Here is a 22,399-nt window from a genome sequence, read left to right on the forward strand (position 1 = left end):
CCACATACACATTTACATCTTTTGTACATTCAACTTTCACAGACATTTTAAACATTATTTGGTACAAAAATAGGAGAGTGCCTATAAGTGCATCCCTGAAAAACTGGCTTAATGTGAAACAGATACATGAAACTATTTTTCTGATGATGGCATTCAGAAATAAAACACATCCTGAAAATATAAGAGGAAAAGAACTGGAAGACAGTAAAGAGGGTGACAAAAAAAATTATCACTATTGGGGCAGCAACTTTCTCCACATTCTGTGACCAACCAATAAGCAAAATTTCACTTTAGAGCGCAATTCCGTGTTAGCTGATTAGATAGGATATCTGGGATTTGTTTCAAAATAACAGGCATGGGGGTGGGGGGGGAGAAGTGACAGAGGAGTAGATGAAATACGATTGGCCATGAATGAATAATTGAAGTGGAAAGAGGTACACTTATCTCTCTACTTTGATATATATTTGAAATGTTCCATTATACAAAGTTTAAGTAATAATGATAATAATAAAAAAGAAAAAAGATCTTTGTCTGCTGTGGAGAAAGGATGAGTCCGGAGTCTGTCTCAGCTCAGCCGTGACGGTGGCAGTGCAGTCAGAGTGCAGGGATTTGGGCTCCAGTGACACAAAAGGCCTTATAGGTGAACTGGATGGGAGCAGGAGGCAGTTGTGGAGGGAGAAAGAGAAGTACTGAGGATGACTGAGGTCTGTCCTACCAGGAAGAAGTATCGTTTTTTCCCTGTGTTTTTCAAGCAGTCATGAGGATATCTGGAAATTCTTAAAAGAATTTAAGATAATTTACTTAATAGGAACTTCTTTTGAGGAATTCTTATTTTACTGGAGGTAAGATTTTACCATGATTTAAAATGCAATGACTTGTGTTAAAACACAGAATGCAATTATAATCCTTGCAACTCGATCTGATGAATCATTCATTCTTTTCAAATTACTGCCTGCTCGAGGAAATAATTTCTTCTTAACCAGTCTCTGATCAAAACAAACTGGTTTCATCTACAAATGCCCTTTACAAGAAAACCACTAAAATCTGAGATAATGTTGAGAGCTGATCCTGGCACTCACTAAATAATCTGTCAGCAGGTTAGAGTCTGACCTGACATAGCCCTTCAACATTAATCAGATTTCTCCCAGAATAGAGTGCAACCTTCAGGCACCTGTTTGCTTTTATATGGGAAAAAGACCTCAGACGAAACTCCACTGGCTCAATTTCTTTAGGGGAAAAAGAGATTTAAAAAGCATATAAAAACTTTTCAATAAAACTGTGAAAAAAAGCCTTAGTTACTTACAAAGAACAAGTTATATAATATGAAGAGTTGTATTTGGGATTAGAATCAGGCTAAAACCAGAATAATCTACCAAATGTACATTTGAAACCTAGTTTAATTCATATCAGGCAGTTATTTCTTCAAGTAAATGAATACTTCCTCTCTTGCACAGGCAAAAGCTTTAATCTACAAAAATAGAGAACACCTTTTAAATAGTGGAATTAATCCAGTTATAAGAGGAAGTAGAGGGATATTTCATTTAGAGGTAAAGGAAAAAAAACTGTTAAAGGAGAGATTACTTAAGATACCAAAGATATCAAGCGGCAAACGTTAAGAATATCCCTACGAGCAAATGGAGGCCAAAGAGAACAGCAGGTAACAGAGGGCTGAGGAAGATAAGTCCTGCCTCTGAAAAGTTCACCTTCTAGTGGGCAGCTAGACTACTCACTCACATAGGAACTAGACAAATGGCTCCCATAAATACTGCTGAGAAGGGTCAAAAGCACGTGGTTAATGCTTTGGGGGCACTTTGAGAATGGGGCAAGCCTTCACTAAGGAAGTGGTATTCAGATTAGGTCCTAGAAGGTAAATTAGATTTCGAGAGACAGGAGAGAGTAATGAAAGGAAAAGAATAGCAGACACATTAGTGTAGCTGGAGCTTGGGTGAGTGGAGAGAAGTTGAAGTAGGCAGGCAGGAACTGCAGTTCTGGAAGGCCCAGAATTACCGACCAAGAACCTTAAGCTTTATGCTATAGACCTGCGCTGTTCAACATGGAAGCCACTAGCCATATGCGACTATTGAATTCGAACTGTGGTTAGTTTGGACTGAGATGGGCTGTTAAATGTAAAATACACTCTGGATTCCAAAAATATAGTACCAAAAAAAAGGTAAAATATCTTAGTAATAATTTTATACTGAACATGTTTAAATAGTTTAGATATATTGGGTTAAGTATACTAATTGAAACTTATGGCATGTTTAATTTTACTTTTTTAAGTGTAGCTACTAGAAAATTTAAGATTAAATATGTAGTTTACAGTATGTTTCTACTGGGCAGCACTGCTATGGACAATAAAAAAAAAGTCAACAAGGTTTCTGGATGGAAGTGATATAATTCAATCTAAATTTAGAAAAATTATCCTGACAGCAGTGAGTGGAGAGAAAGAGTTGGGAGGTTAAGCAGTCAGGAGTCAGCTGCAAGATTTTAGGTTAGAGGTATTAAGAAAGGTAAACAGACAATCACTGGAAATACAAAGGAATAAATACAGAAAGACACCTGGGCTCTATTATCAATAGGTTTTATATCAATAGGCTTCTAAATTTCAGGAATGAGTATTGATTAGATGATTCCCAGTTGAGAAGAGGGTGGAAATGCCTTCTGTCTCCAGTATGCTGAGTTTCAGGTGGCAGCAGGGCTTTTTTGAGAAAATGTTCTGTATGAAGTCAGGAATTATCAGTCTGCAGTTGGAAAGGCAATAAGAGCCAGATTTTGACAAAGATCAAAATTGGATGAGATGTTCAGGGAGATTAGAGAGAGTAATAAGTTCAAGGAGTTAAGGAGAGATCTTATCTTAGGAATGAGTATTCCTGGCCAAATAGCACCTTTGTGAACCGCTACTAACTCTAGGAATCAAATTATAATCATGGATATGATAACTGATTAAGTTTAAGGAAAAGACAAGTAATCCAGTTTGTCAGAATATTTCTTTAGAGGTGAAGAGGAGGTGCAGCTCACAGGGTGGCCTGAGTTAATAACTGGAAAGGCTTTGAATGCCAAGATAGAGTTAGCACTGAATATAGAAGCTAGTTCCTTTAATTCATTGTAATCATCTTATGTCTCCATTAATAACAGTCTGTCAGCACAATGTCTAGCTTAAGTGTTTCCTTTGACCCAAAATCCAATTAAAACCATTATTAGGTTAAGATAATGGTTACATATCTGAAATAGCTGAGCAAAAGGCTGAGAGGAGACAATAGGGCAAAGAATATTCCTTTAGTTGTACCATTTATGTGAAAATGTCAGTTTTATAAAGTAGGAAATAATCAACTAGAAAATATTTGATTTTTATATACTATTTTAAGTTTTCCAGACTGTTTTTCTAAAGCAAAGTTAAGAGAGAACTCCAGTGTGTCTCCCATCATTTAAATATATCTTTTTATGTGAAGAACATTTTTAAATGGTTTTTAAATTATTTTTTAAAATTATAGATGACAAGAAAATTCTTAAACTGCCAACTTTCATTTTTCTAATTATTTTTTTCTTTGCCATAGTTATAACTATATAAAAACAAAATTTTGCTGTACTTTAAAAAAAAAAATCACTTAGTTTTTTATTAAACTCTGAATTTTACTTAATAGCTTCATTCTAAGCCAGAAGTTCAAGGAAAAAGGTTTGGTAAGTAAGCTGAAATTACAGAAGCTTAAAAATCCTACCTTTCCAACTGTACATGGCCACCTGTGTAGTTGCAAAGGCTCTCCTTAAAAAACACTTTGAATTAAGCCAACATCAGCCTGATGTTGTCCAGCACTGTCTCCCATTATCAGCGATCAGTATGAGGTTGCCATTCTTAAATCTTTCCTACTACAGTGATCTTCAGATTCACATGCAGTTAGTTACGAAGCAAACATTTTGCAGAAGAAAGTGATGACCAAAGAATACTCAAATTCAATTTTAATATAAGCATCAGTGAATAAAAATTTGACAATTTTATTGTATCCAAAAATAGGCTCTGGCAGAATTTCAAATATTAAGTAGTACCCAAAGGTGACAGCTTTATTCCTTGCATCTTTGCTGACCTCGAGGCATTTTACATGGAGCCTCACCCTCTCACATCAAGCCTCACCCTCTCACAGAGCAAGAGGGTTCTACAGGGATTGTTTTTCCATCAGTGTGAATCATCTTCTCTCTACTAAGATAGGTACTTGATAGTGAACTGAAATTCCAGAGGGGAAACTGAATAAGAATCTGGCTGGATCACAAGAGCTGAATAATAAAAGTAGCAGGAGACCCTCTGTACTCAGAGGGATAGGATATCTGTTTTTACACTTTCTGCAGTGAATGTTCATCTAATGAGGCAGCTGGTTAGGCAGTATTTATTGCAGTGCTATAGCTGGCTTCTTTTCAGATACCAAGGCTCTTCTTCAAATACTATAATCTAGTATTCTCAAAGCCAAACTTATTTGTCTAGAGGAATCACAACGTGAATTTTCTCTATAACTAGAGAAAAATAAGATCAGAGTATAAATTCAATTTCTATCAAATGGAACAGATCACACTTGTATCAACATTTCTGAAGCTTCAACTATTTGGGCATTAAAAACACTCCCCTGTGATTCAGGGCTGTGAAATGTATCTTCGAATAATTATTCCAAAAGGAACAAAATACAGGATTACTCAAAAAATATATTCAACAGTTGAGTTATTCAGAAAAGTATAATTTGCTTTGACTAACAGTCCTTTTGGTTTTCTAGAGGTGAAATTATATAAATTATGATGTTGTTACTGCCATAACGAGCAAGTGATATATTCCCTTTGCAAGGAGTTTCCCCAAAGCAACCACTCTGCGTTAATCACAATAAAACCCACATCTTCTTCTCTAGAGACCAAGTCTACGCCAAGAACTCAAGATCTCTAGGTGGAACAGCTAATGCAAAAGCTGAAGCAATGAAGCTGAAAGAATGGAAAGGAAAAAGGATTCAATCTGATAAAATGTGTGAAAATGCAACCTATACGCAAAAGCCAAACTCTGCTAAAGAAATGGACTGTCCAGGACAGTTAACAAAAATAAAAAATGGACTCAAAGCAGGAATAAACAATCCATTTTATGTTTTAGAATGCCAAACAAAATAACTATTCTTTTCTAGCTTAGTAAACATGAAGTTATTTAATAATTAATCAAATTAAAATGCATATGCATACATATACACACTCATATCTATCATCCAGAATACTTCATTAATTAGAGATGGTAATTTTCAGACTATTTTGGGCAGTTGCTTTGTCTTAAAAAGCAGTGAAAAATGCTGAAAAGAGGATTAGGAAATGACAGTGTGAAGGCAAAAAAATTCAAAGTCAATCTTTTAAAAATAAAAATGTTCTTCCTTAGTTTAGCTCTTCTGTTTAAATACCAAATACTTAACGTGGAATGATGTGTTTTGGCTCAACTGTGGCTTGGGGATCTTGGGGATCTTATAGACTTGGGTATGAATCACTGCCTTTCCTGCCACACAAACTGCAGAAGGTGAAGTTACACAAAAAGGTCACTCCTTTCTGAGCTGCAACAGTATCTTCTTCAAATGCTAAATGCTGTTAGCAATGCCTTTAGGAGAGAAGGAGGCAACAGACAAATCATGGGGGCTGGGGAGGTGGTGATGCTTATGGTTAGCTATGAAGGTAGAAGCAGGGCCCTTAGTGTGTTACAGAATTAAAGACTTCTATAAAGCTGAGGCTTCTATTAGTTTCTAGATATTATAGGAAATGTTACATAACACCTAATAATTTAACATTTAAATAAGAAAGTAACAGCAATTAAAGTCCAGCTATCTGCTATCTGATGTGTACCTATTTCACATTATTTCACATACTGGCTCTTTAGACTAAGAGAAATTTTCTCATTGTTTACAAGATTAGATCTAGAATTCTGGTCTTAAAGGTTAACTTAGTATTTATGACAATTAAGCTGTATGTCTTTGACCTAACCCCAAAGACAATACCATTTACCCTCTGTTTTCTTAACCCTTCTATAAAAATAAGAGCTGGCCTTTACTAAAATACCACCCTCTGGGAAAGGTTAAGAGTCACATGTAGCCCTAGCTCACTTTTTTTTTTTAATGAGGACATAATTCCTTTGAATAAGCCTGCCAAGTGGAGAACTGTCCCTTAATTTCTCAACACTAATTATATTTTCCCCAATCTATTGTTTAATTAAGTAATGATCTTTGAATGGTAAGAGAAGTAATTTTTTCTTTTTATTTTCCACACTTTCGCATTTTTCAGTAATAAGTACATATCACCTTTATGGGAGGTTTGACAAAAACTCTTTATACAAATCCAATTAGAACTACATTTTATACTTACATTAGATATTAAAGCTATTCAATACATTTTACTGAACATTTTCTATGTGCAAGACATTGTGGTGAAAGGCAGCTAAAGAGATTTACATGTAAATCTTTTAAAAGATTTCCTGCCCACAGAAACTTAAAATCAAGTGGTAGTGATTGTGGTAAGGGAGGGAGGTTTAGAGAGGTTCAAAGATAAATGGCTATAATAAAATAAATATACACCAATAAAAACGAAAGCAAGATAGATCAGATTACATCTAGCTCAAAGAATCAGAAAAGTATTCGTGGAAAAGATAAGTGTCTGATAGGAGCCCTTAAGGATAAAAACATGAGCTGTGGGGGAGGAGGTTCAAGAGACAGGCATTTTGGATAGTTCCCTACAATTCTGACTAATATGGATAAAGTGAAAAGTGAGGTTAGAGCTCTAAGAGCAGAGAAATCTAACCTCCAGGTAAATGCCTTTTACACCCCTGCCAGGAACTCCTCACCAGCAATCAGCCCAAACAATGCGCCTGGCAGAAGTTAAGGCTTTTCAGAGGTCCCCAGAAGGAAAGTGCTGGCCCGAGGCCACTAAAGTCCTTGTGGCCCACTGACTAGTTCAACGAGGCTAGATGAGGCCTTCATTTGCTTTAATTAAGGGGCTTTGCTTCACTATTAGCCTAAGAATAGCTAATAACTAAGTAGAATTCATTCAGCAAAGATCGCCTCAGTAACAGTTTTAAATGGTCATTTCTGACATGAAAGACAATGTATACACACTGAGCGAGGGCCAACAGGCTTCGGAGTCAGATCTGGGTTCAAATTCTAGCTCCAGGATTAGGTGTCCTTGGGTAGCTCTCTAAGCATTAGTCTTTTCCACCCATAAATGGGAATAATATCATGGACATCACAGGCTGGTGTGAGGAACAAGAATAACGTATTAACAGTGCCTGCCACAGTGCTCAGCTTGCAGCCAATATGTAATAAAGTTATTCCTCTCTTTAAGAAAGACCAAATAATAGCATATATACCAGCCTAGCGTGCAGCAATCAGAGAAAAGTCTTGATCGGTATTTGTAGGCTGCAAGCTCTGCAAACACTGGTCTGTGGACACAACCAAAAGACAATTCCCACAGATAATGTATAAAAGATGAGTGGGCCATTCATCTTTTCTACTCACACATCTACCACCATTCAATATTCTATTAAACATTTAATAGTAACATTTTCAAGCACTAAGAAACATATATTTGTCTCCAAAAAATACACAAAGAAAAAACTTTAAGAAATGAATTAGTTTCCTTCTTCCAGAAGTGACTCTGAAGTAAACTTATTTAACAAGTATCTCTTAAGTGCCTGCTGCCTACTGTGTGCCACAGTTCTGACAGGAATTGCTCATGTCAAAGGGGAAATCTTATAACAACTAGTAATACATAAATGGGCCTAACCATTTCCTTAGGTCACTACAATAATCGCAGCACCTCTGTCATGACTTTCCTATCTTTCTTCCTCTCTATATTGTGGACCTCCCCGCTCCCCCTGCCCTTCAGAGCTGAGTCTCTTTCACACTGCTAATCATCATTTCATCCCCAGGCGCTGGCCTGGTTCCTGGCACCTGGCAAAACATTTCTCAATTTCTGCTGCACACTGAGATTACCTGTGGAACTCAAGCCCTACCTCCTGAGTCACCATGCCCAGAGTGAGCCTGGGCCTTCTGGCAAAGTACAAAAAACAAACCGCACAGGCGATTCTAATGAGTCCCACTGCCAGAGCAGTCAGGACTTAGTAAAGGCCAGCTGGATGCAAGCATTCCAAGGGCCAATGATTCTGCTTCTGAAATGCCTCTTGCACAGAGCAATTCCGTTTTCCCTTCCTAAATTTGACCCTTCTCTTGCATTTCCTAATCCGATTAATAGCAGTCCAACCCACCCACACTTGTAGGCTAGAAACCTTAAGGAAGCTTTCAGAAGCAAAAAATCAATTTCAATTCCACTTTCTCTTTCACCCTCCAGGTCCTGTTGATTCTATGTCTGCAATGTGCCTGAAGCCCAACTACCTTCCACTGCCCTAAAGACCTTTCTAACTTAGACTATTTCAGTAGCTTCCTAGCTGGTCTTTTGCCTTCTGTTCTCCCATTATACTCTCTATTATTTTTTTTTTTTTAGACAAGATTGCTATATCCATATTACTCTTCTAGTCAAATACCTTCCACGTATATAAACTTACTTGTATACATAAAAAGATTCTCTAGAAGGATACACAAGAAACTGATAACACTGGTTTCTCTTGGGAGAACTTTGCAGCTAGGAGACCAGGGTGAGAGGGAGACTTCACTGTGCACCCTTTGAATACCTTTTAAATTCTGTACCAATCTGAATGTGCTGCCTCTTCAAAACAACCAAGCCAACCCCAAAACAACAAAAGCAAAAACAACTATAGCTTCCTACCAAAAAAACAACCCTTTAACATGGCAATTGTGACCTTCAATCTAGTTTCGATCTAGTTTCTAACATCAATTCTCAGCTGACCTCCCATCCCACCCTACCAACCCAAACTACTCTCTAGCCATAAACACCTGTAGTTTGGGGAATCTTCTGCACCTTTGCTGATCCCTCAATCTGGAGAGCCTTACCATTCTTCTCACTTGCCTCAATTTACCCATCTCTTGAGGCTCCATGCTTCCACAACACCTAATGTATATCTATTCTTTTATACTATTCCTATATGTGTCTTCCCCACCAACCTAAGAAACTTCTTTTGTTCATGGTCTTCTCCATAGCACCTGTCAGGGACTAACAGGAAACAACCACCAGTAAACAATGAATTCAGTCGACTGTACTGAAAAGTTAGAATACCAACACTCTGGTGTACTGGTAAACTATCATCTGAGAACTCCAAAAAGAGAATGACCCATTATTTCATCCTAGAGTTGCACAAGGTACTGTGCCTTGGGTTTAAGCTGGCTGGCTACAGGATGCTCCTCTTCACAGGCCATTAAAAGGCTTGATGAACATATTCACAACTACAGGGGATGATCTGGTGAGGGCCAGAGGGGAGGAGGGTTGGAGGGCTGGGAGGAGGGTTGGAGGGCTGGGAGAACGGTGTGAAGAGTTAAAGAAGTACAAATTAGTAGTTGATAGATGGTCACGGGGATGGGGAATATGGCACAGGGAATGCAGTTGGCATTAATGTAATGGGGGATCATTTTATAAACTATATAAATGTCTGACCAACATACTGTATACTTGAAACTAAAAATAAAATTAAGGGAAAAAAAAAAGGCTTGATGGAAAGAGCCTTGAAAAGCAATCTGGGGATGACACCACTCCCAGATTTCTTTGCCACTAACTGGCTGTAGGACACTGGCCAAATCACTTCTCTAAGCTTTAGTTTTCTTATCTGTGAAATAAAGGGCAGGAGGAGAAATTCTCTCAAGAGTTCTTTTTTCTAAGATTCTGTGATTCCAAGTCACACTGCAAGAAAAGAGAGCCTGTTTTAACCACCTGACTAAAATGTTGTAAGTTTTTCTCCTTTAAGCCTGTAACAAAACAACTATTTTTCTATTTCAAATTCTATTAAAAGTTATAGATTAGTATTAACTGACTTCAGTGAATTCAAATGATCTGTAATATATTCACAAAATACACTAACCTTGTTATCCAAAGACCACATTGTTCAGTAAAATCAAAGTTGCCACTGAAGAACCAAGAGAAGTGGATTTTTTCAAACAATGCGCATATAAGACATCCCTGGTTTAGACTTTCTCATTTCATAGAAACATGATGACCACATTACCAATTAGTGGTCAACCTAGAGGCCATCTACAGTTTTCTAGCTCTTACGCAAATAGCTCAAATCTATTTTCTTTCTTTGTTTCTTTTTTTTTTTTACAGTAGAAAAGAAAAGCTTTATTAGAAGGGAAAGTACACTCCTAGACGTAAAAGTGGGCCTGAGCAAGAGAAACATGGCTCAAAAGGCCTCAAATCTATTTTCTAATCTAAACACTGATGTGAAAACAGAAGCACTTTTTATTTGATTCATTCAGTATAGCTAACCTTTTCATCTACCTCAAATAACAGCAAAGATTAATTTCTGATAAGTCAAAAAAATTTGCTAGACAATAGCCTTGAAAGATCAGAATGATCGTCATAGTACAAAAAGAAAAAAATTTCCTTTTATTTCAAAATAGTCTTTTAATGAGTAAAAGAAAAATCAGTGCAGAAATGGTTTGGAATTGGCCTGAGTCAAAATAGTACTGGCTCTAACAAAAAGCACTCTTTGTAGTAAGTCACTTTTATAGTCTCTGGCAAAGTTTTTGCAGTCATTTTGTAGTCCTTGAGGTTCATACCAACAATTCAATCGATTCTAGAGCTATTCACCAGCTACAAACTTATTCCCCTCAAAAATGACTGTTTACAAATCTCGTGAATTTATAAATTATTAAATGTGACAGACTTAAGGTCAACAATAAACTTATCGATGAGACATATTGAACATTGCAACTACAAAAGTATAAATCAGCATCACCTTTCTGGAGGGACTTATGCTAATATTTACATCAGCGGCCTTGCAAATGTCCATAGCCTTTGACTCAGGAACTTGTCTTCAAGGAATTTATCCAAAGGAATATTTAGATGCAAAGATATTCACTCGTGTTACTTGTAATAGATAATCGGAAATAATCTAACTGAAAATAGAGGACTAAAGTATGGACTATAGATGCACTGATGTATGATGCAGTTAACCTTACCAGTATTTATATTATATAAAAATAACGTTACAGAGCAGAATACATATTAACCCAATTTTATTTAATAATGTGTATACATACAATTGTATATATGCAAAGGCTGGAGGAAACCACACTGACTAGAGTTATGAGTTACAAGTGTTTTATATAATGCTTTTCTGAACAGGTGTTACTTTCATATGCACAAAACGAAACCATTTATTTAAAAGCACCAGACCTGCAAGGAGGAAACTTAGGTTCAAGTCCCAGCCATGACACTAGCTGTACTGACCTTACTGATAAGTCAACTTTATAGATGAGGAAACAAGCACAGATGAAGTGAAGATCAGTTATTTCACAGTTAAAAGATCAACTAAGTTAAAACAAAACATGCAATAAAATTTAAAGTGCTATATAAAGCACTGGTAAGGCAAACCATATTTTGTGTCAGATACTGAATAAATCCTTAGGGGAAACAGAGTGAAGTACTTTCACTCTTTAAAGAAAAGCTTCCATCACCCCCCACCCACCCAAAATCGTGTTTGGGATCTTATTCCAAAGAATTTAGCATCTTTTCTTTTCTAAAAATTTAAACTAAATTGGAAGAGCTGTGCCACATGCCAACTCAAGTTTAACTGAATAAGTGTGTGTTATCAGCCCAATGCTCTCTGTCGTGGTCAGCTTTTGCAAGAAGTCTTGATTTATGATGCAATTCTGTAAATTGTGTGAATTGTTTAATAATAGGAAACAAATGGTTTTAGATCTCAGAGAGATGGAAAACTATCAGATTTTAAAAATATTTAACAACTCTCAAACAAGATAGAATGCTAAATTTTTATTGCCAGCGACATAAAAGTCTCCAGGAAACCACTTCTTAAAATGAGCCAAAAGTTAAGACTAACTTTGAAAGGCAAACTGACAAGGCACATGGTTTTTCAAATGGCTAAAACTTCTGGTTTGAAAAGTCGAAAATTTCTTTCAAAAGAAAATACTCTTACCTTACTCTTCCAAAGCATTTTCCTGAAAAATCTGAACCTAAGGCCCCAAGTGAGGCCTCTCTAAAAAGCATGAGGACCTACACAAAATGAATTTGAGGTTTAGCTTGAATCTGACATAAGCGTTTATTCAAAGGACATGGTTGTAGGTCAAATACTTTGACCAAGCTTAGTGCTTTTTGAGTCACACTGGATACAAAACTCCATTTGGATACTGTTGCAACCATTCAGGTTATATATTGCCCAATTTCGAAAAGCAGTGCTAAAGTTCAGGGAAGAAGCCTCCTTCCATCCAGGTCCCCTCACCCCCACCTAAAAGCCCCACCACAACCAGCTAACATTTGTTTTCTACCCTCTGCCATAATTTATAACATTTTACAAAAATGTATTTTCTAAAAGGTATAAAAAGTCATGCTTTTAAAATTCATTTTCTTGCTCTACAAAAATGATTCACTTAGAATCCTTGAAGAATATTAACAAATTGAGAAACTGGACTTTAGGAAAATTTAAAACTGAACTCAAGAATCTCTTTTTTAAAGACTGTGAACAAAAGAAAAAGTAGCTCTGACAGTATAAGGAAATTACTTTTAAAATAATGTGTCTTATAAGAACCTATGAAAAATGCAATTTATCTATATAGAAAAATGAGAAACATATCAGGGAGCAGGTGTTTAAAAACAAACAAACAAAATTCCTTTATCCATCCACTAGCCAATAACCTTTTTTTGGTCAGTGGCTTCTTAAATCTGCTGTTTCTATGAATCCTAGAAGGCCCTTTTACTAAACCCTTACATCTCCTTTAATATTCCACAATTTTCTCTTGAAAGCACACAGAAGACTATGAGATCGGGTGTTTTTAAAGTACTGATCCTAGAAATTATAGGACTGTTGTCGTTTAAAAAATATTTTCCCTTGGAAAAGCAATTAGAACTATGTAGAAATATATTTTAAAACAACTATATTCCTAAGTTAGAGTTACAGTATGACCTAACAATTCCATTTGTAGGTCTATACCCAAGATAATGGAAAACTATGTTCACACGAAAGCCTGTACATGAATGTGTCACAGCAGCACTACTCACAACAGCCACAAAGTGGTAACAACCCAATGTCCACTAGTAGATGAATGGATAAACAAAATGTGGTATATCCATACAATGGAATATTATTCAGCCATAAAAAGGAATGAAGTACTGATATTACAATGTGAGTAAACATTGAAAATATTATGTTAAGTGAAAAAACCCAGACACAAAACTGCATATATATGATTCCATTTACATGAACTGTCCAAAATAGGCAAATCTACAGAGTAAGAATCTACTTTCTGTTGCCAGGGGTTGAGGGAGGGGAGATTGGGGAGTGACTAATGGGTGATGGTGGGGGGGTTTTGGGGGGATGGTGATAAATATGTTCTGGAACTAGTTGCATAATTTTGTGAATATATCAAACACTACATTTTTATTTTAAATTTTTTATCTTAAAAAGTGAATGATATGGCACTTATACAACTAAATTTTAAAAAATTCAATCAGGGTCATGTCTGCTGTAAATAGGTAGATCATGCTAAATTATGACTTTCAAAAATTATGATTATATAATAGTAAGACTGGTTTCTTGACACAGCTTGAAATCTAGCTGAGGGAAATTCCAAAGAGGACTTCTTGAAAGGCTGAAATTAGTGGCCATATACACTCTCCCAAGGTGACTACTTTGTTAAAAGGACAACTCACTTTCAGATATAGGGGTTGTACCAAACACATTAAAATTATCATGACTATTGGAAAACATCAAATTCTACCTCATTTCTTCACTTCCTAAATAAAATTTTAATCTTTACATTGTTCATTAATCCTATGCCTTAAAACAGATACTTTTGTCTGTGGCCATAAATGCATCCGATCTCATCTGATCTCGGAAGCTAAGCAGGGTCAGGCCTGATTAGTACTTGGATGGGAGACCACTGAGGAATACCGGGTGCTGTAGGTGTTTAAAAAAAAAAAAAAAAAAGACAATTACTTTTAAGACTGGCATTACTCACAAAAACACCTGACCACAATCCTGACCACAATCAAAATCAGATCCAAGGGCTATAATATGAAATTGTTTTCACTTCTTTTTAAGGTTTTGAATTAAATTAAGCTTAAATAAACACCCCACAGTTTTATAAGAATTACTTAACTCAGTATTCAGAGGTTACATGGCATAGATGCTGCTGCCATTCTTTAAAGAAGTGATTTCAGTGAATTGTGGTTTAGTATGCAGATTTTGTTGCATTTTAATTATGAGTCATGGAGTGAATAAAGAAGTTACATACATACACACACACACACACACACACACACACACACACACACATGCACACCCCCTTAAGCAGAAAAAGCATTAGAAGGACAAACAGTACCGAAGACAAACTAGTTTTGAATGTACCTATCTTGTCAAGAAAACCAGTGTTGTAACAGATAGAAGACTGGAATGGGGGATTCTTGGTGCTAGTCCTAGTTCTGCCATTAACTACTGGAGTAACCTTTGCAAAGTCATTTGACCTTCCGTAGGCCTCCATTTTCTCAGCAATAAAATGAAAGAACTTGATTCCAAGGTTACTAAGTCTTACAACTCTCAACAGGCTTTGTTTCTATTGTTAAGTAGCTCAGGGCTGTGGGAGGCCCAGCAATTACACAGTACGCAGCTCTCATATTTTTATGTACTTAGGCATCCATACAGAGTAATAAGGACAACTACTAGCCACAGGGAAGAAGGAAAAATAAAAGTGCACATAGCCTTACTGGTACTGGTTTACTCCGGTTGGACCTAATAAAGAAAAAGCACCTTGGCCAGTGTTCTAGAAGATAGGAGTGGTTCTTATGTCCTACCACACCCAACATAGTTGGTTTTTCCTAAAAGAAATCCAGTGGGGACTCTACAAAAATGTTGTAAAGCACCAAGTACGTTTAGTCACTGCATGACTAATAGGACAGATCAATTATAAATTAAAGAAATAAAAGTTTTCTCCTTCTAATACAAAAATAAACAGCTTTCATTCTACAGTCAAGAAGTCCTAGATGACCACCACAGTGAGTTCCACAGATACTTAGCAATAAACAGTCAATCCAAAGAAAATGAATTATCTCTAGAACGAAAAGGTTCAAAGCACTGAGGTTCAATATAACACTGAACATAGCTTTTTAATAAAATTCAATTTACAACTCCAGCTTCCAGCGTAAAAAGCAATAGTAAAGAGACACTGAGACTCATTACCTCTTTCACAGCAAGACATAATCAGACCCGTGATGGGCTGGTGTCAATAAAATAGAAATCACTGGTATACGTACTGGTCTGTGGAAGCCAAAGATATGAAGCAAACTCAGTTGTTTCAGGTGGCTCCCAAGATGGCTTTCCGGAAGAGTGCCTCCAAAGCAGGAAAGTCCAACAGAACCTGTCTCCCCTTGATTTGCATATCACTCACACACATACACACACACACACACGCTCTCTTTCTTAAAATGGCTCTTTGTCAAATATGGCCAAAGGCCACCCCTAGGTCACATAAGCAACCATCTGTCTTGTTATGCCTGGCAGCATTCCTTTCAGGAGAAGTACAGAGCTGTGGTTCTTAACCTGGTACCCATGCGTGAACCTCTAGATAGTACATGGATGGACTTCGTGGGATCAGTGAAGTCCCTGAATAAGGAATGAGCCCTTGGGCAGTCAAAACTTCTCAAAGGCTATGAACCAGGAAAGTTAAGAACCACTGGTTTAGAGCCAGATACAAAACAGAGGAAATCTATTGGAGGTGCCCATATGAATAAGAGAGGAAGTAATGCCTGCTACTTGAGATGCAAAATAACAAAGGATGCCATCATTTCAAAACCAAAAAATATATATGTATACATGATCTGATGGTCAGAAGTCCTTGAGGGTCAGAGATCCACTCCTTTCATCCTCTAGTCTAGATGAGGAAAATGAGCTGAGAGGCTCTAGCCCAAAACCACAGATCTAGTAAATGACAGCTGAGCACCAAAGTAGGCCAGGTTTCTGCCAGGATGGTATGTTTATACTTTTTTTCATAAGAGGTTTGACAAAAATTTCACAAATCTTTCACAAAAGCCAGCACATAGTAGACTTATCAGAGGAAACCTTAGTGGGTTATTATCCCCTACCTTGTTGCACTCTCACTGCAATTTGAAAAAGCAGCACAGGTCACAAGCTCATTGAGTGAAGTGCTTCTAAATGTAACGGAAAAAGCACTTTAAAAAAGATACCGAGTAAGGGTCAAAGAGACCTCAGAATGGATATGCAGGATTTCAATCTGCAAGTGCCTCGACCTTACCTTCTAAGGAGCCTGTGTCTGTCTCTAATTTTAAAGTTAACATCATGAGTGTTGCCTAAACATTAAATGACTTTTTCAACCCAGGTAATAGGGTCATTTGTAAAGTAAAATGAGAACAATCTTTCCAGTTCCATGTTCACAAACACCACATGTAGCAAAAATAATAGGCAACTATTCTGAGATCGAATTAAAAAATAATTATTGTCATGAAAAGTTACAGGACCATCTGCTCCGATGCCAAACTTTGCTTCAGCACATGAAATTTAAAGTAATCAAAAACTCAATCTCACCTGAGAAGTGAAACCAAAGTGACATCTGAACCCAAGTTCAATGACAGCATGTCCTTCAATTTCAAAGTGCTTTATTTATTAAAGGAGATTTAAGGGCATACGATTCTATGGCATATATGTTATCTCCAAAGACGTACATTATGATAAAGTTTGTGAGTTATATTTAGCCCCTTCTGCAAGCTATCATACTAGTCTCCGACCCCGAAAGGTGTAACTGGAATAAGCCTTCGAAGGGCACCTGTGGCCTGAAAGGCTTTAAACAATTCTCCAGGCGGCTGTCTTGGCTGCAGTATAGAAGAGGGTTTGAGCATGCTACATTTTAGGTCAAGGAGACTCTCTTCCACCTCAAGTGACCTCAAAGGGGCAAGATCACTTTGGGATAATGCACTGCGAGTGTTTCTTCATCAAGCCAGCGGCCCCCACTGCAACTCAAGAAAAGGACTCTGGTCACAATTGAGGCGGCGGAAGAACGCGGCTGTTCTGTTTGGGGCTCACGACTGTCTGCCTGCTTGGGATCCCGCAGCCCGTGGCCGGGCTGTGGCGTCAGGATCGCGGGAAGAGGCAGGGATCCCCAGGACACGCAGAGCAAGCGGGAAGGGAGGGAGCAAGAGCGAGGTTAGGAGCCTGCAGGTGTCGCCGGAGGGGGAGGGGACGAGGTCGTCCGGAGCTGGCACAGAGTGCAGCTCTGAACTCGATCAAACTGGTCACATTTTCAGGCTGTATGACCTTGAGCACGTGGCTCGACAGCTCTACGCCTCAGTTTCCTCATCTCTAAAATGGGGGTTGGTCAAGCCGAAAACGCACCTCGGAGCGCTTGGCACGGCGCCGGGCACTGAGTAAGCGCTCCCTACTTGTGAGCTACTACGGGCTCTCTGGCTCCTCTCACTGCCGAGAGGAAAGGGGGAAGCCCGGAGCAGGGGAGTCCCCAGGAGGCGGGGCTGGGGTGGGGAAATCCGGGCCAGGGGCTCACCGAGTACGTCCGCTGTACGATGCCGGGCCACAAAGCACGCGTCGTCCCCGTAGCACGCACCCTTCTTGAGGAGGCCCTTACGGAAGTCCTTGCCGAAGCCGCAGCCGGCCGTCACCAGCCCGTAGTCGCCGCCGCCGCCGCCGCCACCGGCCCTGGGGTCGGTCTGCGAGAGGCCGCCGAGCACGGCGCGGGCCACCAGCCGCCCGTACGAGAGGACCGAGAACATCGCCGACGCCGCCCCCCCGAGGAGGCGGGGGGCCCGGGGAGCAGGAGGACGCGGAGGCCCGGAGCCGGCTCTTTCCTCAGCCGCAGCCGCGCCGCTGCCGGGACGCTCCTCAGGGCGGCGCGCAGTCGCCGCCGCCGCGCCTGCCCGACGCGCCGGGCCTCGCACACGCTCTGCCGCGCGCACGGGAGCCAGAGCGAGGTCAAAGCCGGCGGCTCCTCCGCCTCAGTCCGACGGGGGTCCCGGCTGCAGCCACCGCTGCCGCCGCCATCTTCCGCTCCACTAGCGTGTTCCGGGCCGCGCCGGCAGCACCGCCCACTCCACGGCCACGCCTCTGGCCCCGCCCATTATTCGCGGCTCTTGGTGAAGCACCGCCCCCTCGGGCTCAGTGCCCAATGCAGTCACCGAAGTCGAGCGTGCGCAGAGGGCGTGAACGCAATGTCTCCTGGGAGTTGTAGTCGCTTTTTAGTTCCCTGCCTAGCATCCAGGACTTCGGGGTTATCTCCAGACGCGCGATCTAAGTTACTGAGTTAAGGTTAGCTGTTTGAAAGTTTTCTCTCCTGATTTAACCACATCTTTTAAAGGCTGTTGTTTTAAATAACAGTATCTGCCATCCCTTTAAAGTAAAACCTGAAAGCAACTAGCATCAGGTCATGTATTATTATATGTACTATATATATTAAGAAACTGAAGTACCCAGCTCTGTGACACCTCCGGAATTTATATACTGGAAGGGTTTAGGAATGGCATTCTGGAAAGAAGAGCCGTTTTGCACAGTATTTAGGAAAATTCGAGAAAATGTTTCTATTAAACTAGGGAGTTTGAGGTGGGGTAATGATGGAGATACAGGCATCAATCACTGCAGATGCCATAGAGAGGTGTTTCAGTCTTTGTAGATGGTTCTGCCAAATTGAGAATAAAAAATTCCAGGCCCAAAGTTTGTTTGCACCAAACCTTAATTTTCTTATGGATCTTCCCTCTAAGCAGGTCTCCCAACCTCTGGCTTGGGTGCCCAAAGAGATCATGCAGTAGTACCAAAGACTTGCAAAGATGACGCCTTTTCCTCTGTCCTTCTTGTCAAAAGGGCAGCCCTTGGCAAGAAAGATGGCTCTCTATTTTTTTAAGGCCCTCGGCCCATCCCCTAACAAGTCATCACAGTAGCCTTCTCCAGATTTTGACTATTATTATAACCAACTTTCTTCTGAAATTATTTAGATTAATAACTAAATTTAATAGGGAGTTTGTAATCTAATGGGAAGATTAACTCACCAAATGTGTGTGATATGTTTGTGCGTATGAATGTACATTCAAATTACATAGACAAGCCCAATCCCATCTGATCTTAGAAGCTAAGCAGGGTCAGGCCTGGTTAGTACTTGGATGGGAGACCACCTAGGAAGATTGGGTGCTGTAGGCGTAAAAAAAAAAAAATTACATACCATGTCTGGTGGTACTGTGCATAATTTAGCCTTTGCATACCTCTTCACTCCATTTGGTGCCATGTCCCCTTAACTAACTGAGCTCTAGCCATGCTCACAGCTGCTTCAGGGCCTTTGCTCTTGTTCTTCCTTCTACCCACTAGAATATAATTCCATTATCTGCGGGTCCTGAGCTCTTTGCTCCAGAACATAACAGGCACACAGTAAATACACAGTAAATGAATGGAAGAATGCATGAATATTTCAGTAGCTCCTAAGTGCCCCAAGGGCAAAGATCATTTGTCATCGTGTTATTAGAATCTAATGCAATGCCTGGCATGCAGTAGGAGAGTTTGTTAATATTTGTTGAATAAAAAAAGGAAAAAGTGAATTAGATCTATAAATGATATAAAAATGTTGAATAAAGGAATGATTGAATAAATAGGGTTCACGAATAAGAGAAAATTGAGATTTGAGGCAAGTGATCCAATTTGGAATAATTTTTAGTTTTATTGAAACATACATCACCCAGAAGCATCGGTCTTTTTCCAGTTCACTTTTAACAGAACTGTAATTACTTTGGGGATTCCCATCTCATTCTTTAAATGATTCTTTTTTATACCTTTCTTAATACATCTAAAGTCCTGCCAACCATCCACTCAAAGCACATTATCCTGTTATCCTAATTACTGTCATCATTAAATACTTTTGCGGTTCACAGTGTGCCAAGTACTCTATATGTTTCTGTCCTTAAGGGTTTTCATCAAAATTGGACTGAATAAATCACTTCACATAATGAGTGGCATTTCATCAAATATGTAGATCAGGAAAAGTTCATTTACTGGATAAAAGATATAGCGATCCCAAGCATGCAATCACACCTTGCTATTTTTTTATGGCCCACAAGGAGAGCACCCAGAAAAAGGGGGTGGAGCCTCACAGATTCTCTGCTTGGCATTTATGTATAAGCCAGCTGTGCTAAAGGTTGTTCTTTCAAGCACACACACCACTACCAAATCCCAACCAGGCTGTCAGGTAATTCTACCCCAAGGACAAACTTTTAAAATAGCATGTCAACCCCTATTTCTTGCCTCATCAAACTCCTTCAGAATGTCCCTGCCTTTCATTTTCAGGGCGTATATTATTAATTTCTGTGTCACTCACAAGAAGCGGTAGGATGAGATGAGCAGGAACATAAGATGTAACTCTGAAGCTGGTAACCTCTGCTCTGATAGGGCTGCTGTTTTCAGAGTTAAATGATATGGGTGCCTTGAGTTTCCTGCAAATGAGTTTCCTGCAAATGAGTTTCCTGCAAATGAGATGCTCACCGAAGCACGATGAGAACAGAATCCTTTCTCAGAGCTACTTTGCACTTTTTGGAAAGGAGGAGACAGGGCTTCGGGTTTCCTTGAATCATTTATTCCAGAGCCAGTTCTGAAAAGTTTCACCATCGTGGGGAAACCAGGAAAGGGTACTTTGAAAAATACCTTCCCTGCCCTCTCCCAGGAGCACAATTCACTTTTGACATTTTGCTAGACTTAAAAAGCCCCACCAGTTTTCTTCTGTAACAGAGTTACATTCTTAGCACTTCAGGGATTCCTGGGAGGTCAGTTGTCACTCTCAGAGGCCAGCAAGTGGTGAAAATACCATCTGTGCTCACAGGGCACCTCTGTGGCATTAGTAAAGAGCTTTGCACTGGAGTTACCCCCAGCTCCTAAAAAAAGCAAAAAGCAAAAAAAATAGAGCATGAATTCCTTAGTGAGATTTTCTGCCATACTGGTATACTGATCTTAACTGAATTCTTTTTGCTAGCCTATTTAAAAGGAGCACTAATTTTTTTATGGCCAGATTTCTCAGCCTTGGCACTATTGACATTCTGGGCCAGATAATTCTTTGTTGTGGGGCTTGTCCTGTGCATTGGAAAGAACTTAGCATCCCTGGCCTCTACCCATTAGATGCCAGTACTATGTCTTGCCTCCCAGTTGGGACAACCAATAATGTCTCTAGATATTGCCAAATGAAGTTATTCCTAGGGGACAAAATTGCCCCTGTTTAGAACCACTGGGTTATACCAATGTCATGCAAGTGAACAAATATTTGGTGAGCACTTGTTATGTCTGAGGCTTTTAGCTAAGGATTAAAAAAACAGTTGAGGCCTTCATGGCCATCTTAGTGTAGTAAGGAGGGTTAAGTAAATATATAGAGAAAAGAAGCACCATGGGTTGAAAGAAAGGAGGAGTTGGGAAGGAAAACACAAAGCACTTCATAAAGAGGCGACATTTATGAGAGGCCTGAATGGACAGACAGAGGTCTGAGAAAGGAGTATAGCCATTCCAGGAAGAAGAAATGGAAACTCAGCGAATGCAGAGCGTGATTGGAAAAGAACAAGTAGTCCAGTGCAGGTCAACCTTAGGGTTTGAATGAGGAATAATGAGAAATGGGGCTAGGAAAATAGTTTAGGAACTGTTAGGCCATAAAAAGGAATGAAGTTACTGATATGTGCTTCAACATAGATGAATCTTGAAAACATTATGCTAAATGAAAGAAACCAGTCCCAGAAGACCACATATTGTATGATATTACTTATGTGAAATGTCCAGAATAGGCAAACCCATAGAGACAGAAAGCATATTAGTGGCTGCCAGAGGCTGGAGGCAAAGAGAATGGGAAGTGACTGCTAATGGGTGTGAGGTTTCTTTTTCCGGGAATGAAAATGTTCTGGAATTAGTGGTGATTTTTGCGCAACCTTATAAATATACTGAAAAATACTGAACTGTAAACTTTAGAAAGGAGAATGTTATGGTAGGCGAATTACCTCTCAATTAAAAAATAGTTTAGGACCTATTGCAGAGGACCTTATATGCTAAGCTGAGGATACTTAATGCTGGAGACACCAAGGTGGGGGGTCACCAAATACTTTTAATATGCCAGTAATAATAATTAAGTAATAAATAATATAAGTATAATAAAATAGAAAATAAAATAAAGTCATAATAAAAATAGAAATGAGAGTAAAAACAATAGTACCATAGATTGAGCACTTACCATGTACTTTACCAGTATCATCTGCTCTGACCACCTATTTAAACACACAACCACCCAACAGTCTCGTCTTGTGT

At 39.1% G+C, this 22,399-nt stretch overlaps 1 protein-coding gene across 1 annotated transcript in view; it reads right to left on the reverse strand.

Moving 5' to 3' along the window:
• Window positions 1–18,150, reverse strand: part of PPTC7 (protein phosphatase targeting COQ7) — a 34,699-nt gene extending 16,549 nt beyond the window's left edge. The window contains exon 1 of the mRNA XM_039879424.1: window positions 17,640–18,150. Within this exon, the coding sequence (XP_039735358.1) occupies window positions 17,640–17,865 (226 nt within the window). The 5' untranslated portion in view covers window positions 17,866–18,150. The remainder of the gene's footprint in view (window positions 1–17,639) is intronic.
• Window positions 18,151–22,399: the final 4,249 nt, after the last annotated feature.

Source organism: Pteropus medius, unplaced genomic scaffold, assembly GCF_902729225.1.
Source record: "Pteropus medius unplaced genomic scaffold, Ma_sr-lr_union100, whole genome shotgun sequence".
Taxonomy (NCBI): Eukaryota; Metazoa; Chordata; class Mammalia; order Chiroptera; family Pteropodidae; genus Pteropus; species Pteropus medius.